General features: G+C 34.6%; 1 protein-coding gene across 1 annotated transcript in view; it reads right to left on the bottom strand.

Moving 5' to 3' along the window:
* TBCK (TBC1 domain containing kinase) overlaps positions 1 to 16742 on the bottom strand; it is a 173375-nt gene that overhangs the window by 68339 nt on the left and 88294 nt on the right. The window contains exons 21-22 of the mRNA XM_054591648.1: positions 8082 to 8118; positions 6946 to 7107 (exon numbers count right to left, since the gene is read on the bottom strand). Coding sequence (XP_054447623.1) covers positions 6946 to 7107; positions 8082 to 8118 — 199 coding nt within the window. The remainder of the gene's footprint in view (positions 1 to 6945; positions 7108 to 8081; positions 8119 to 16742) is intronic.

Below are 16742 nucleotides of genomic sequence, written 5' to 3'. Positions count from 1 at the left end.
GCTCAGACAGAGTGAATCTGAGCAAGTGAGTCCTTGTGTGGGTTCTTTAAGAGGATTGCTTGGGGCTCCAGAAGTTTCTTCTACCAACTCAATCCCCACTGGTTTTTGCAGCCAGAAGCTGTGGGGACTTATCATCTTGACACTGGATCCCTGGGCTGTGATGCCTGGTGTGGGGTGGGGACTCCTCACTCCTGAGATATCCCTCCCTAACTTTTATCCACCACAGGTGGGTGAGGGTTCAGCCCGTTCCACATCTGCGCCCCTGCCTACCAGTCTGGACAGATGTAGTTTCTTTATTTCTGTAGTTGTCAGACTTCCATTCAGCTCAATTTCTGATGGTTCTGAGTGATGGCTATTCTATATTTTAGTTGTAATTTTGATGTGGTTGCACAAAGAGGCGACCAATGTCTCCCTACGCCACCATCTTGACTGGAAGTCCTAAATACCTCTCCATGATCATTCTTTGTCTACCTCTCTATCTTCTTTTCTAGACATGTCCCTTTTGTTCTAAGTACTCTATTCCAATTGCTTGAGTTTTGGGGGGGGTTTTGAACATTTTCTTCCCTCTGTTTAGAAGATTTTCCCCTCTCCACTTTCCACTCCAGATATTACCTTAAACATCAGTTACTTAGGGAAGATTCTCTAACTCCCCCAGACTTCGTAGCATCCCTGTTAAGAATTTCTATTGTTTTTATAACCATTAGAACTATTTATTAATAATAATTATATTTAATAAAGGGGTAACAAATTAGTAGCCTAGTGGCTACAATAAATTAAACTTGGCTCAAGTTTTATAGTTTTTAAATATTTGAGCCACTGTTTACAATTGGGAGATTACACATACCTATTATGGTAACTATTTCATTTATATTTGTCCTTAAATGAAAACAAGAAATAGTTAATTGAAAACTCAGGTCACTTTTCACTGCCCTTCTTCTCCCCTTTGCTACCTGAGGGATTATCAAGAGTACCTTAAACATCTACAGAATTTCATAAATTGAATTGAATTTACTCCTTACTCTTTCATTAACTTCCAATTCCTTCTTGGGGATAAACAGGAAAATAAACAGACATAGTTTTAAAGAGTTTGCATATTTTAGTACTTTACTACTTCCTAGTTTTTATACCTTGATTCATTTTGTTTCAGTCCCACATATTTGCATGTTGTTTGAAAAAAATGCCCTGATTTTTTATAGATTTTAGGCAACCTGGTAGATAACTGTGTTACTCAAAAAATGCATTGCTTTCATGAAATATTCCATGCTATGCTAAATTATGAGAAAGCCTGCATTACAAAAGTGCTTTAAATCAGAACAGATAAGTACCTTTTCCTAATTACAGCACTACTTCAATATTTTTGAGGAACCAGTGAAGTGCTACATAATAGTGAGAAGCTACCAGTATTTTTCATGTATGTTGGAAATAAATCCTATTGTAAAGTATATGGCTAACACTGAAAGAAAATATAAAATTTTTATTTAAACCATTTCCTTTCCATTAAGCTTCTGTAATAAAACATCACACAACAAAGATTTTTTCAGCCAAATGCTACTTTCCTCCTGCAAGCAGGATTTGTAAATTTTCATATGTTGACGTACCTTTTGTATATTCAGCATTTCCTTCTAAAATAGTTTATATATACATATTTATCTTAATGTTAAATTATTTTAATCTCTGATAATAAATCAAGTGTTCTTCCACAAAGATTTCTCAATTTCTTTCTGTAGGTTCTCTAAGAAAAACTTTTTTCCTGCTTTTATATATTGAAGACGCTCAAAGATTTAAAAAACATGCATTCTAAGAATTTATTTCAACTATATAATGATATAAATATGCTGAATTAATTTTCAACTATACAAAGGGAATGTACCAACAAAATAAAGAAGCATTTAAACATCTCGGCTATTACAAATCAACTCTAAAATTATCACCATTTTGGTTTTATTCATATTTTTATTCTCGTCTTGAAAACTGCTTGAATGAGGTTCAAAAAAAATCAGCCACATGCACAGTATAGCAGAATATCAGAGAGGGCAGGCTGACAGACCTTACCCTGTAATTAGGCTTGAAGGGTGGTAACCTTGGAAACTGTTTCCACATCAGTGGCCAACATCCAGTGTTGGATGGTGCAATGAAAAACTCAGTATATCTTCCAAACCACCCTACCACTATTTTTAGATTGACAAATACCAAATGTACTGCTCTCATAGTTATTTCCTCTTGTATTAAAATGACACACATACCAATACATGTCAAGAACTTTCAGCAAAATTTTCTAGCACCACTTGTACTTCCTTGGAATGTAACACCACACTATATCATCTACAAGGGAACAGAAGTTGGGAGCAGTTTTTGGCAAAGATAATAATTCTTTTCTGTTGTGTTCTCTCTTCAAGAATTAAAGGGTTAGTATAAAGTGAAGAAAAGGAGGAAGAAAGGAGGAATTTATAAAGAATGAATGTTACGCATTCTTTACATATTTAAAATATTAAATACTACATATACTTTAAAAATAGTTATGCATACCTGGTACAAGGTTTTGTGTTAGGTGCATTATGTATATTATCTTCAGTTCTAACCATAACATTAATGCAGATATTATCATCTTCTTCTTACTGAAACTTTCATAATGTGTAGGATTCTCTTTCCAGTGAGATTAAAAACTTGACAAATTTGACCAAGTTCACACTGTTACTATGGGTTAGAGCTGGAATGTGAATGAATATCGATCTCGCTCTACATACCACTCTTTTAGGAGCAGAACTACACTGAACATTTGCCAATTAACTCAGGTAGCGATTGGTGGAACTAGGATGCAAACCCGTATCTGTCTTGATCCCAGAGTCAATGCTCTCTAGCCAACAAACTATGCTGTCTCTGAGCAATGAAAAGAGAGATTCTTTTAGTCATAACATACACTTAAAATTGAAGGCTTATGTGACATCTTAAGTAATTCCTCACTTGCTTTGGCTAACAAGGAAATATATATGATTGATATCTATCTATGTCAATGATTTATAGAAAAAGCCAAATGGGCTGATTGCTGTGTTTATACTACCAACAGGGAAGCATATCATGACAGAATGACAAAGTGAGGAAAAACATAATAATAATGATAACAACATTAGTAATAACTTACATAGCACTTGCTCTTTGCCAGGCACTACTCTAAGTTGTGTAATATACTGATTTATTTAATACAACAATCCTATGAGGTAGGTACAATTTCCATTCTCATATAATTAGAATCAAGAAATAGATACAAAGAGGTTTAAGCCATATCCCTAAGGTCACACCACTGCACGTGGTAGAGCCAGTATCTGAAACTCAGATGACCTGGCTCTACATTTCATGTTCTTAGGCACTAGGCTCCTGGGCCTCTTTTTGTAGAAAGAAACAGCTAAAAAGGACAATTTTTTTAAAAGTCTCTTTTGCTCATAAGGTTACCAACAGGATGGTGTTTCCTTCATTTTACTGGTAATAGTTACTTTGAACTGTGGATTTATCAATCTGCTTCAGCAAAGAATTCAGTTAAGTTTGTTCTTTAATTATTTATTTGTTAAAAATTGCATATTTATGCTTTTAAACTCAGTTCAGTGGGGGATTCGGTAAACTACAACATATTTAGGAACTTCAAACCAATGATTAATTCTAATCTATCTTTCTCTATAAAGACTGTCCCGATGATTAGAGTGAAATACAGAGTTAGCCTACCAATTCTCGTTTTCTGTAGACTTAGGAAAAAGTGTATTTTTTTCAAATTATGTGGCAAGCTTACATCACAAAACACTTTGCTTAAAAAGGTGCATCAGTGTGTTTGTGGGCGTGCTAATCGGTATTCACTTTTTAGGACTTCCATGTCCACTTTCCTGTTCCTTTGAGCATCAAGCACTGTGGTGGGACTCAATATGATTTTTAAAAGACATCTCTTTAGGTCTATTTAGGAAACACATTCTAAATAAGTGCACTTTGATTAAAAAATAAAATGAAACTTAAGAACAAAGCTTGCATTTAAACCCTTGCTGTTTTAAGTCATGTTTTTATTATACACAGTTTTCTTCCCCAGTAGGAATCAAATGTAGTGAGCAAGTAAGTGATGAGCCAGAATAATGGCACTGAGCAGCAGGGCAGTTCACATCAGTAGAAGGCATCCTATTTTCAAAAGTTAATAGAGTTTACCTTTTCAATGAGTCAGTCCTAAGAAACATATATTCTTACTTTCTGATTTGAGAAATAATGATTTTAATGAACAAATAGTTGCCACTAAGCTGTTTATACTATATGAAAACAGATTCTTTCAGCAGTGTTTAACTGGAGCATTTATGCACAAAACTGAAAAAGCATTAAATTTTCTTGACTGGAAAATGTACAGTCAGCATTCCTAGTGCATGTGTGTATGTGAGCACGTGCGCGTATATTTTTTTTGTTTTTGAGGACTGACCAGAAAAATTCATTTAATCCTAATAAATCATCTTCTGTTTACTTTGACAAGTTGGAAATGACAGGAAAACATATGCAGGGTATAGACAGTATTCCTAGTTTGGAGAACTAGCTGCTTTATTACTGTTCAACACCACAAAGAGAAAAAAAAAGAAAAGAAGACAGATAACTTGATTTTCATAGAGATTCCCCCAGAAAAAAAAATAAGAACTAAACTACTATTTGCTCGTTAAGAAATAATAATTAAAATTTGCTAAATTAGAAAGTTGATGGTGATACTTTTAATTTTGGGGGAAGAGGAAAAGTTTTAAACAAATGAACAAATTTAAGCATTTTTGTCATTTTCACAAAAAGGATGATTTCCAACAACAGAAAAAGTGTAGAGGTCTAGGTACAGATAATCCACTAAAAAGAAAAATCAGTGTAGGCAGGCAGTAGGTTTATTATTCCTCTTAGAATGCCTAATAAATATATAATCTTAATGTACCTTTTGTTTTTGGTTTTTAGGCAAATTTATCTCTTGGATAATTTTAAGTGTTTATTATCAGCAATCACTGTGCCTGCCTGAAAATATAGAGACCAGCGATACACTCAGCAGGACTGAAGCCAATGAAATGCTCTTTGAAGAAAGTAGAATTCTTCTACCTGAAAAACATTTTAGTTTAATTTTTTTCTTCCATAGATTGTTATATTCTAGGTAACCATGTTACTTTCACATTTTCAGCCATAATATCAAAGTTTAGATCATAGTCGCATTCCATATTTCTATACTTTAAGCATTTAATTCCCAGATTTACAAACCCCTGTGAATACAATGCGTAGCCTAACTTACTATCCTGCACTGCAAGATGTGGGTTTCCCTGGACTGTGATTTGCCCTTCCAAGAGGACAGTGTTCCCTTTCTTAAATTTGTCACATTGTTAGCACAAAGCTGTGAATAGTTTTTTTTTTTAAAGATTTTATTTATTTATTTTTAGAGAGAGGGGAAGGGAGGGAGAGAAACGTCAACGTGTGGTTGCCTATAGCATGCCCCTCACTGGGGAGTCAGTCCACAACTCAGGCAAGTGCCCAGACTTGGAATCAAATTAGTGACCTTTCGGTTTACAGGCTGGCGCTCAGTCCACTGAGCCACATCAGCCAGGGCCAACTGTATGGGAAAATATATTTGCCAATAATACTTTGGACAAGGGTTTGATCTGCAAAATATATAAAGAACTCCCATGACTCCACACCAGGAAGACAAACAATCCAATTAAAATATGGGCAAAGGACCTAAACAGACACTTCTCTAAGGGGGACATAGAGAGGGCCCAGAGACATATGAAAGGAAGCTCAGCATCACTAGCCATCAGAGAGATGTAAATTAAAACCCCTATGAGATACCACTTCACACTAGTCAGGATGGCTATCATAAACAAATCAACAAAAAAGTGCTGGTGAGGTTGTGGAGAAAAGGGAACCCTAGTACACTGTTGGTGGGAATGCAGACTGGTACAGCCACTGTGGAAAACAGTATGGAATTTCCTCAAAAAACTAAAAATGGAACTGTCTTTTGACTTGGAAACTCCACTGCTGGTATTATACCCCAAGAATCCTGAAACACCAATTCAAAAGAACCTATGCACCCCAATGTTCATAGCAGTGTTATTTACAATAGCCAAGTGCTGGAAACAGCCTAAGTGCCCATCAGTGAATGAGTGGAACAAAACAGTGTGGTACGTTTGCACAATGTAATACTACGCAACAGAAAGGAAAAAGGACTCCTACCCTTCATGACAGCATGGTTGGAACTACAGAGCATTATGCTAAGTGAAGTAAGCCAGGTGGTGAAAGACAAATACCACATGATCTCCCCTATAAGTGGAACCTAATCAACAAAACAAACAAATGAGCAAAATAGAACCAGAGACATGGAAATAAAGAACAAACTGACAGTAATCAGAGGGGAGAAGGGAGGGGGATAATGGGGAAAAGAAGAGGAAGGGTCATCAAGGAACATGTATAAAGGATCCATTGTAAATACAATGGGAAGTGGGGAGAACTGAATGTGGGAGGCAGGGGTAGGGAGGACAGGGGAGAATAAGGGGGGTGTAAATGGGGATAACTGCAATTGCACAACAATAAAAAAAAGCTATGAATAGGAGAAAGAAAGTAAATATAAATTCTCAAACATATTCTCATATGGCCTTTATTTTACTCTCTACCAGCTGAAGATAAACAGGCCTGTCCTAAGCAAAAAGGATAATATGGCACTGCCCTCCACCTTTGTACCCCTCTGATGGCATCAATGAAAATAAAACAGAGTGAGATAGAATGACCCAATTTTGCATTTGCAATGCCGCTCCAGCAGAAGAGGCAGTAATCAAGGGAGAGACTCCAGCGAGGGATGATGAGGCGCAAGTAGAATAGATTCTGAGGACTCAAATGATTATTTGTGTAAATTGGTACAAGGTCTCATCTGACAATTAAATTTCATTTAGTAATTCCATTTATTTATATCAGTACCTGGTAAATCAGAGAAGAGAAGTATGCACTCATTAAAGCCATTAGCCAAAAGCCGGTCCCGCAGCTGCTGAAGAATTGCTACTCCAATACAGAATGGGAAAGAAGAATTCCCAAGTAGCAAGGTATCCCAGAGGTGAAAAATTTTGTGCAATGGAAATACATCTGTAAAATGACATAATATAAATTAATTAATTACAAGAAAAAACAAAATAACAAAAATTAAAACAGTAACAAGCTACTTTACTAGACAGATGACCATTAACTTATAGTCAAAACTATTATTTAAGAACATGTACTACCAAACTGTTGTTATAAAATGTTTATTTGGCTTTGTAAATTTATTGCTTCTTAAAAATCTTAAAAAAATTGATAATCAGATTGGTCAAACAGATGACATTTTCTAATCTTCAATATGAATGTTGGTGTAGTTGTTCCATACAATATATTTCTTCCTAGTATCTTCCAGTTAGTTATTCTCATCAGTTTATTCACCCAGATGAACTTTAGTATTGTTTCATTTCTATTATACACTCTAAATACTTGTTTTATTAAATTCACATTAAAAAATCCAATTAGCAATTTTCTATTTTTTTGCATTTTTCAAATTTAACAATACTGTATATAGCTTTCCAGGCCAATGAATACATATTTACTTCAAATATTATATTTCACTTATCATGTGTGTATATGTAAGCAGGAAGAGGGCTGTACTAATATTTGTAATTGGTTAAAGTATTACACATTCACATAATATAATTTCTAGAGGAATTCTAGTTTATGAAATAGTAAGAGTATTAGAGAATCTCTAAAAATTAAGCCTGATGGTTTTAAAAGTTGCCTTCTAAAACTTTATGTAATTACTATAGGTAACATTAATTTCTTTTTCGATAGAGGGCTGCAATTTTACGAATGTTGCAAATGTGAAATAGGTTTTCATTCAATAAAATATTTCTTTTTATATTCAGCAGTCAGAACAATTGATATTCTTTTCTACCCAACTCTATTAGATTAGAACTATGTAAAGATGCTTATGTAATTAAATCTGCTGATACTATTGTAAATATAATATATTGCAGAATAATGGAGCTGAACTTTTGCCCATACAATATCAAAAGAAAAGGAAACATGATACTTACGAGTGAACATGGTGAGAAACCAAGGAATGGCATAGAGCTATGAGTGGAACAAGGTAATAGAGACAGATGGGTGAAGAGGACATAAAAGACATAATTAGAATGGTTATCAATAAACTGAATGGTAAATAAAGTTTTGTTTTTGTCTACTCTGTTAATTGAAATATAATGTAGATAATTATAATTATTATCACATACACTCTATTAAATAATACAAAAGCTGCACATGACCTTTAGGCCAAGGATTATTCAAAGGAATGTCATTTCATCAAAGGATACATTTCAAGATCATGCTTAATCCAAACAGAACGCCAGTGTGCTAATTTCAAGGGTGTACTTGTCAGGTTGTACAAAAATATTCTTGAGATTAAATGGTCTTCATTAGTGTTGAGTTACATTTACTGATTTTGAGACTCAATGAGATATTTAATAAATGTCCAAAATATCTCATTAAGAGGTGTTATAAAGCAAATGCTTTCTGTTAAGACTTTCTAAATTAATAGGAAGCTTCATAACAAACTAAAAGTAATAACTTCTAGGAATGAAATGATTTGGTTCTTTAGCTGGGTGGCAAATTTATTTTCCTAACTTTACTGTCTAAAAATTTAAGAAAACATTACTGGTTTGATTCCAGCAAAGGACTGAAATCAGGTAGCAGGTTCAATTCCTGGTCAGGCCACATGCCTGGGCTGTGGACCAGGTCCCCAGTTAGGGGCATGTGAGAGGCAACCAATCTATGTTTCTCTCACACATGTTTCTCTCCCTCTCTTTCTACATCCTTTCCCCTCTCTCTAAAAATAAATAAATAAATAAACGAGCACACACACACACACACACACACACACACTCACGCACGCACGCACTTTCAATTAATTTGGTGAGATTATGAAAGTGAGAGATCATTCTTAATTTCTTAGAGAACAATCTTTGTCAACAGCAAGTAACAAAAAACAATAATAATGTATGAAAAAATCTGAAAAAGCTCTTATTTTATTTTACTTTCTGTGTCAATATAGCCTTCTATTAGGGAAAGATTTCTGTACAACCTATTGGGTTTAAATATGCAATTCTTTTACCAGCTATAAATTATGAATTTATGAGTACAACTGCATATGCCTTTGTATGGCGCACAACTGAATATTTATGCTACCAAAATGCCAGACAAGACCCATAAGTATAATTACATACTACACTGAAATAAGTACTGTATGTGAAATAAAGCCATTGCTTTCCACAAGGTCATCATTTATATGTCTTGACACATAGTCCTTCAAGTTACATGGCAATGGGAAAACTGAGGCATACAAAGGTATGTGACTTCAGTGTAAAGGGTATGGGCTATAGAAAACAATAAAAGATAACAAAATCCAAACTCTTCAGCCTAATTTAAAAATAAAGTTAGAAATTAGTTTCATCACTAATATTCAATTTTTATTTCTTTTAAGGACTTGACATCAATTATATTTCCTCTGCCCTTCTGATCAAAGTCAATTGTTTGCCATTCTGAATTACTTCAGTAACTAAATCCATTTTTTCATCTATTGAAGAGGACATGCATATGAGGAAACTACACAAAGCAATGAAAAGACCACTTAAAGAGTCAGAGGGAAAACTTGTAAGCTCACCCAAAGCTAGGAATAGCTCGTTTGATCGCCAGCCAAGATAAAAAAATAAAACAAAATAACAAAACCCTGTAATAAACAAGATATCAGGGTATTGTTTTAGCAATGGGGCAAAATTATGCTTCCAAATTATGCTGGCCTGGCTTCCCTTAATAAACATTAAAAGAAAGCCTTTAAAGGATCATATTATTTGAATGTTACTTAACTGTATCCCAAAATAAAGCTCAAGAACATTTACAAGAATATAAAATATCCAATACCCAACAAAGCAAAATTCACAAGGACTAGACTCCAATAAATAAATAAAACAAACAAACAAACAAAAAAGAAACCAAAGCCACTGATGCAAAGCAGCAGGAAAACAAAAAAAGGAGATCCCTAATGAACATTTACAAGAATATAAAATATCCAATACCCAACAAGGCAAAATTCACAAGGACTAGACTCCAATAAATAAATAAAACAAACAAACAAAAAAGAAACCAAAGTCACTGATGCAAAGCAGCAGGAAAACAAAAAAAGGAGATCCCTAATGCAGACCAAAATCATATATATATATATGGCCTGTCCAGAAGGTATCCAGCTATTTAATATGAAAAGTAGAGGCATTTATTGAAGAAAATACAAGATACAAGAAACACTGTATACAGGACAATGATGCCTCAGTTCCCTTCAAAGTAGGCACCTTGGGACTTCACACAGTTCTCCCAATGGCCATCAGCTGCCCCATTGTATTTTCCCAAATCTCATTGAGCTTCTGAAATCTCTTCCCTTTCAAAGGTGATTTTAGTTATGGGAAAAGCCAGAAGTTGCAGAAGGGCTGAGTCACCAGGGTGATTTGATATTTTGCTAAAAAACTCTGCACTAGATGTGAGGCATGAATGGGCATACTGTCATGATGAAGCTGCCAATCACCAGTTGCCCATAGCTACGGCCTTCTGAATCATCTGAATAGTTTCTGCAGAGGAATGTTCAAGCTTAACGCAAAACTTGATGCAGATCCATTGCTTTACTCACTCAGTCATTTTGAATGTGATGGCCACACAGTACACATGCTCAGTCAACAGTGTCTACCATCCCCACTGACTAGTGCAGTGAAGTCATCATTGTTCACATATGCACATTCCAGTCTACTTCACTTGGCTGCCAGGTTACACAGATGTCATGTAAACTCTTATTGTATTAACAATGTTATATTAACAATGGCTGGACTTTTTCCTGGACAGATCTCTCATATACATATACACACACAGATATATGTAACTGTAGGCAAAGTCATTAAAACACTTTTTATATCTGTAGTCCACATATTCAAAAGCTAGAGAATGACTGAACATGTTAAGTAGAAACAAAGCAGATAAAAAGAAGTCATCAAAATTCTAGAGATGAAAATAAAATATTTGAGATAAAAAAATACACTGAATAGAATTAATAGCAGATCAGACAACTCAGAAGAAAAGATCAGTGAACTGGAAAACAAAACAATAGAAAGTATCCAAAATAAAACAAAAATGGGGAAAAAAAAGAAAAAAGAAACATGTTCTGTTCATCAAATAAGTTTAAGTGGCTGAATATATATTATTGGGGACTAGAAAAGAAAGAAGATGTGGGAGGGAACAGAAAAAATATTGGGAGAAATAACAACTGAACATTTTCCAAATTCAATGAAAACTATACACTAGCAGATTACCAAATTCAAAAGCCTGAAGCACTAGAACCATGGAGAACTCTATACCAAGGCTCTTAATATTCAAATTTCTCAAAATCAGTGGTAAAGGGAAAAATATTACTATTTAGCTATAGGAAAAAAGACACCAACGATAAGAATGTTTTTGTTGTTGTTGAAAATAGTGCACAACAAATGACAATGGAGGAAAAAATTTTTAACTCATTAACCTATCAACTTAGAATTGTATGTCCAGCAGATATCTTTCAGAGACAAAAGTAAAATAAAGAATCCAGCACACAGAGAAGATGAAAGAATTCATTAGCAGTTCTGCACTACTAGAAATGCTGGAGAAAGTCCTTCAGGAAGAAAGAAAATAAAACAAGATGAAATTGTATCAATGTAGAAGAATGAAGAGACTCAGAAATTATAAATATGAGGTTAAATAAAAAATAGTTTTGGACTTTCAGCCAAGATGGAGGCGAAGGTAGATATGCTTTGCTTCCTTGCAGAACCAAAAGAAGGAAAACAACAAATTTAAAAACAAAAAACAACCAGAACTGCCAGAAAATCAAACTGTATTGAAGTCCGTCAGCCAAGAAATTAAAGAAGAAATATTCACTCAGACTGGTTGGGGGGCAGAGATGGGCAGCCAAGGCAGAAAGGACACGCGGCAAGGCAGTGGCTGGAGGATGGGGTGGGCGAGGCGGCTGCTGGTGGTCCAGGCAGTCCCACATCTGCACACAGACAAACTGGGAGGAAAAACTGGGGAGTGAGAAAGCGTAATCCATGGTTCCAACGTGGGAAAAGAAAACCTCAAAACCTCTGGTTGTAAACCCTGTGGGGCTGGTGGCAGCAGGAGAAACTCCAGATCTCACAGAAGATTTCGTTGAAGAGACACACAGGGTCTCAGAACATACACAAATCCACCGACCCGGGAATTGGCACTAGAAGGGCCCAATTTGCTTGTGGGTAGCGGGGGAAGTGACTGAAAGCTGGCCAAGAGCAAAGCAAATGGCACTGTTCCCTCTTGGACCCCTTCATCACACACAGTGCCACAACTCAGCTATGTCAGTTGCCCCACCCTGGTGAATACCTAAGGCTCTACCCCTTACAATGTAACAGGAGAGCTGGGACAAAGAAATATGGCCCCAAAGAAACAGATAAAAACTTCAGAAAAACTACAACTAAATGATGAAGAGACAGCCAACCTATCAGATGCAGAGTTCAAAACACTGGTAGTCTGGATGCTCAGTGAATTGGTTGAGTATGGTCACAAAATGGAGGAAAAGGTGAAGGCTCTGTAAAGTGAAATAAAGCAAAATATATAGGGAACCAACAGTGAAGGAAGGAAACTGGGACTCTAATAAACAATTTGAAGCAGAAGGAAGAAATAAACATTCAACCAGAACAGAATGAAGAAATAAGAATTCAAAAAAAATGAGAAGAGTCTTAGGAACTTCCAGGACAACTTTTAAACCTTCCAACATCTGAATCACAGGGGTGCCAGAAGGAGAAGAGGAAGAGCAAGAAATTGAAATCTTATTTGAAAAAATAATGAAGGAGAACTTCCCCAATCTGGCCAAGGGAACAAGACTTCCAGGAAGTCCAGGAAACTCAGAGAGTCCCAAAGAAGTTGGACCCAAGGAAGCACACACCAAGGCACATAATAATTACATTACCCAAGATTAAAGATAAGGAGAGAATCTTAAAAGCAGGAAGAGAAAAGGAGACAGTTGCCTACAAAGGAGTTCCCGTAAGACTATCAGCTGATTTCTCAAAAGAAACCCTGCAGGCAGGAAGGGGCTGGAAAGAAGTATTCAAAGTCATGAAAGGCAAGGACCTATATCCAAGATTACTCTATCCAGCAAAGCTATCATTTAGAATGGAAGGGCAGAGAAAGTGCTTCCCAGGTAAGGTCTAGTTAAAAAAGTTCATCATCACAAAGTCCTTATTTAAAATGTTAAAGGGACTTATCTAAGAAAAAGATCAAAACTATGACAGTAAAATGACAACAAACTCACAAATACGGTCTTGTTAAAACGCTGAGATCAGAATGTGCCACCCCTCTGCTCAATGGTATCTAGTGGCTTTCTGCCACTGACAATAAAAGCAGAAGTCCCAACTCTGACCTGTAAGGCTCTATGTAATCTGGCCCTCCAATTACCTCTCACGTCACCTCCTTGTTCACTGGGCTCCAGTCACACAGCCTCTTGGCTGCCCTTTCCACATCCTGGCTTCCACCTCAGAGCTGCAGCACTTGCTGCTGCTTCTGCTTGGACTGCTCTTTCCCTCAGTTCCTTAAAGCATTTATTCAAAAACCACCTTTTCTGTAAGACTTCCCTAGGCTACCATATTTAAAATTTGATCCCTCTGCACCTGAGCACATAACCATGTTGCTGCTTTAGTTTTTTGTTATTCCTCTTTAGAATTACCACTATATCTCATGTAGTATATTGATCTTCTTTATTGTCTGTCCCTCACTAGACGGTAAGTTCAACAAGGGTAGAGATTTTGACTGTTTTTTCACTGATGTACTTGGGGTCTAGGAAAATGTACAGCTTGTAATAGGCATTCAAATACTTGTTGAAAGAATGAATGAAATATATAATGAAGATAACCAAAAGGAATAGATTAAAAGATACAAATAATCATGAAATTACACATTTTCTTGAAGAGTTTTCAATAAGAATCAAATAATGAGAAAACTAATTAATCTCTATTGGTCAGTAGATTTAAAAATCCTTTATATTAAATCCTTGAAAGTATTAAAAAAACTTGAAATTTTAAATTGTATACCTATAATTTGACAATTATGAAAATAATTACTAAAATAAGTCAAATGAAGCATGTTTAATGGTATTTGAAAGGTATTAATTCAAGCTGAATTAATTTCTTTAATATAATATATAACAACTCCTAGATGATCATCAAGTCACCTCTTAACCAACTAAATTAAAGTCAGGCAAATACATAGGTAATATATTCTGAGAGGATGTAAAACCTGTTATTTATTCTCTCTATATTTCTCCTTTTTTAGTATTTTTAAAATCTTAATTGATAATTTCATCTTAAAAAATTTGTTAAAATAGTTGTATATATTCATAATATAGCCTGATACCACAAAAACAGCAAAATAAGATAATATTGACTATTAGGCAGATTCAGATTTTAATTTTTTAAAAACAATTGAATAATGAAATATTTTTTATTACAAATACAAAAATATATAAAATTAGTCTTACCAAGTTAGAGGCACTATTAGCTATTTTCTGATTTAAAGTTGAAAACTGAAACCTAATAAAAAAGAAGTTGTAAATGCACGGATTATTCTCTAGAGTATGAAATTATGTATGCTGGATTTGGCATAGTGCTAGGCTGCTAAAAGAGTCAGCTGAGTAAATGCTGCCCCCTAGCAATATCAAGAAAGAATAACAATATTTTGTATTCAGGGTGTTTTTTCCCATATGGGCTGGTAATGTCAAAATCTTAAATATCAGAAGAAAAATAAAGGTTGGGGGATTGTTATTTTGATTTTGAAGAGCAGAAGTTGTGGCTTAAAAACTTATAAATGTATAAAAACTAAAAAAGATTTAAAGATAAAATATTTCTTATAAACTCTCGGTGAATCTTTTGTCAAGTGGATTTTCATTCACAAACATATTATGTGCTCTCACTATACATATCATTACAAAATTATTACAAAACAGGGAGGTCCTTCTAATTGATTTCATTAATTTACCCTCTTATGAGCATATTATATATTATGTTTACTTTATCAGAAGTATTTTTATATTTAAATTACTATAAGCCCCAAATTGACCTACATTGATGTCCTGCAATAATCCTTGCATTAAAGAAATGTACATCCAGTCATTCAAGAAACGGATGTCTAAAAACTGGCAAGTTTTCAAAGCAGTAGAAATCACCATATATTTTCTTCAAATTTGGAAGCTCTGGAAATTGCAGTCTTGTAGTTACGTTATCTCTTTGAATGTTTAGGATAGTTGTGGAGATTAGCTAATGGATCTTAAACACCTGGCAGAGGATATATCAGACATCAGTATAGAAGTTACAATGATCACTCTTAGTAACAATCCAGAAGCTTCTGTAATTGGAAAGTATTTTAAAACCTCCAAGTTCTGAGATAGCCTCATGCAGCCCTCTCACAAAACATACCTAAATTTTGTTAGGAGTGGGAGGATTGGAAGGTAGTGAAAAAAAAGAGAGAGAAAGAATCCTAAGCACTCGGAATTGTAAAGGCTATTTTACAGGCTGAGGTAAACTCATTTAAAGCTACGCATAGCCTAACAAGGCTAAATTATTTATTGTCCTGCTGGCTCTCAAAATCAACATTCCTTAATTCCATTTCAGCTACTCTGAATTCACAAAATTTTGAATATTCTTATATAAAATCTTTTTCTTCTACTTTACAAATTCTTTAAGATTCTCTATTTTCTGTATACCTTATTTATTACTGTCTGCTTAGCTACACATTCAATTATTCCCAACTAGGAAGACTAAAATGATTAAAAAATAGAAGCATGATGCAATTGCATAAAAGGATGGCACAGTATTAAAATAAATCATCACTATTACACCACCTTTCATTTTTTTTATTGTGTTATCTACAGCATTACACTGTTTTTCAAAAAAGATATAAAATACATGAAGACAACATCACCATCCGTTTTTCTCTATTAAAAGTTTTTCATAAACACATTGAAAAGTTGGAATTTTTCATTTCCCACTAGCAAAGAGAAGAAAATCAACAGAGGATGCTTCGTAATATTAGGCCAATCTAAAGATGGGTAATAGGGGAGAGCAATGGGGAAAGAGGAGGGACAACTGTAACTGAACAATAAAAAAAAAAGATTGGTAGTAGTATTCTAAACTCTAGTAAAATGGTAATGTTGATTATATAAGCAAAATTTCAAAGTGCAAGTGCTCAAATGATGACATCTTAGATGAAGTTCCTCAAACCCAAGAATCAGAGTACACAATTAAGTTAGACATTCAATGGGAAAGACTTCATAGCATAGATAAACCGGAACCATTCTATTTTGCTAAAAGGATGTGTGAGAATAGTTCTGAAATGATATTTCTGCAACAAAATTTGATACAATCTAAGTAGACAAATGCTAAAGGTTGGTGTGTTTACAAAGTCATTAGAAGTAAACAGGTGATTAAAAAGAAAAACCATTAGGTTTATCATTCTAATTTGTGTTCATAATTGTAAAAATGAAAATATTTTATACTTCTGGGACACAAAATATAGCTGTTTTCCAACAAAGTTACGAGACTTGTAAATGTTTTGTTTTAATAACTGTGTTTTGACCATATAAGAAGAACCAGGAATAAACCGGAACCTATTAG

The sequence above is a fragment of the Pteronotus mesoamericanus genome, unplaced genomic scaffold, assembly GCF_021234165.1.
Source record: "Pteronotus mesoamericanus isolate MK-2021 breed Mesoamerican mustached bat unplaced genomic scaffold, CSHL_Meso_final scaffold_232, whole genome shotgun sequence".
Taxonomy (NCBI): domain Eukaryota; kingdom Metazoa; phylum Chordata; class Mammalia; order Chiroptera; family Mormoopidae; genus Pteronotus; species Pteronotus mesoamericanus.
The sequence above is the reverse complement of the archived record's forward strand: the minus strand, read 5'-3'. Positions and strand labels throughout refer to the sequence as shown.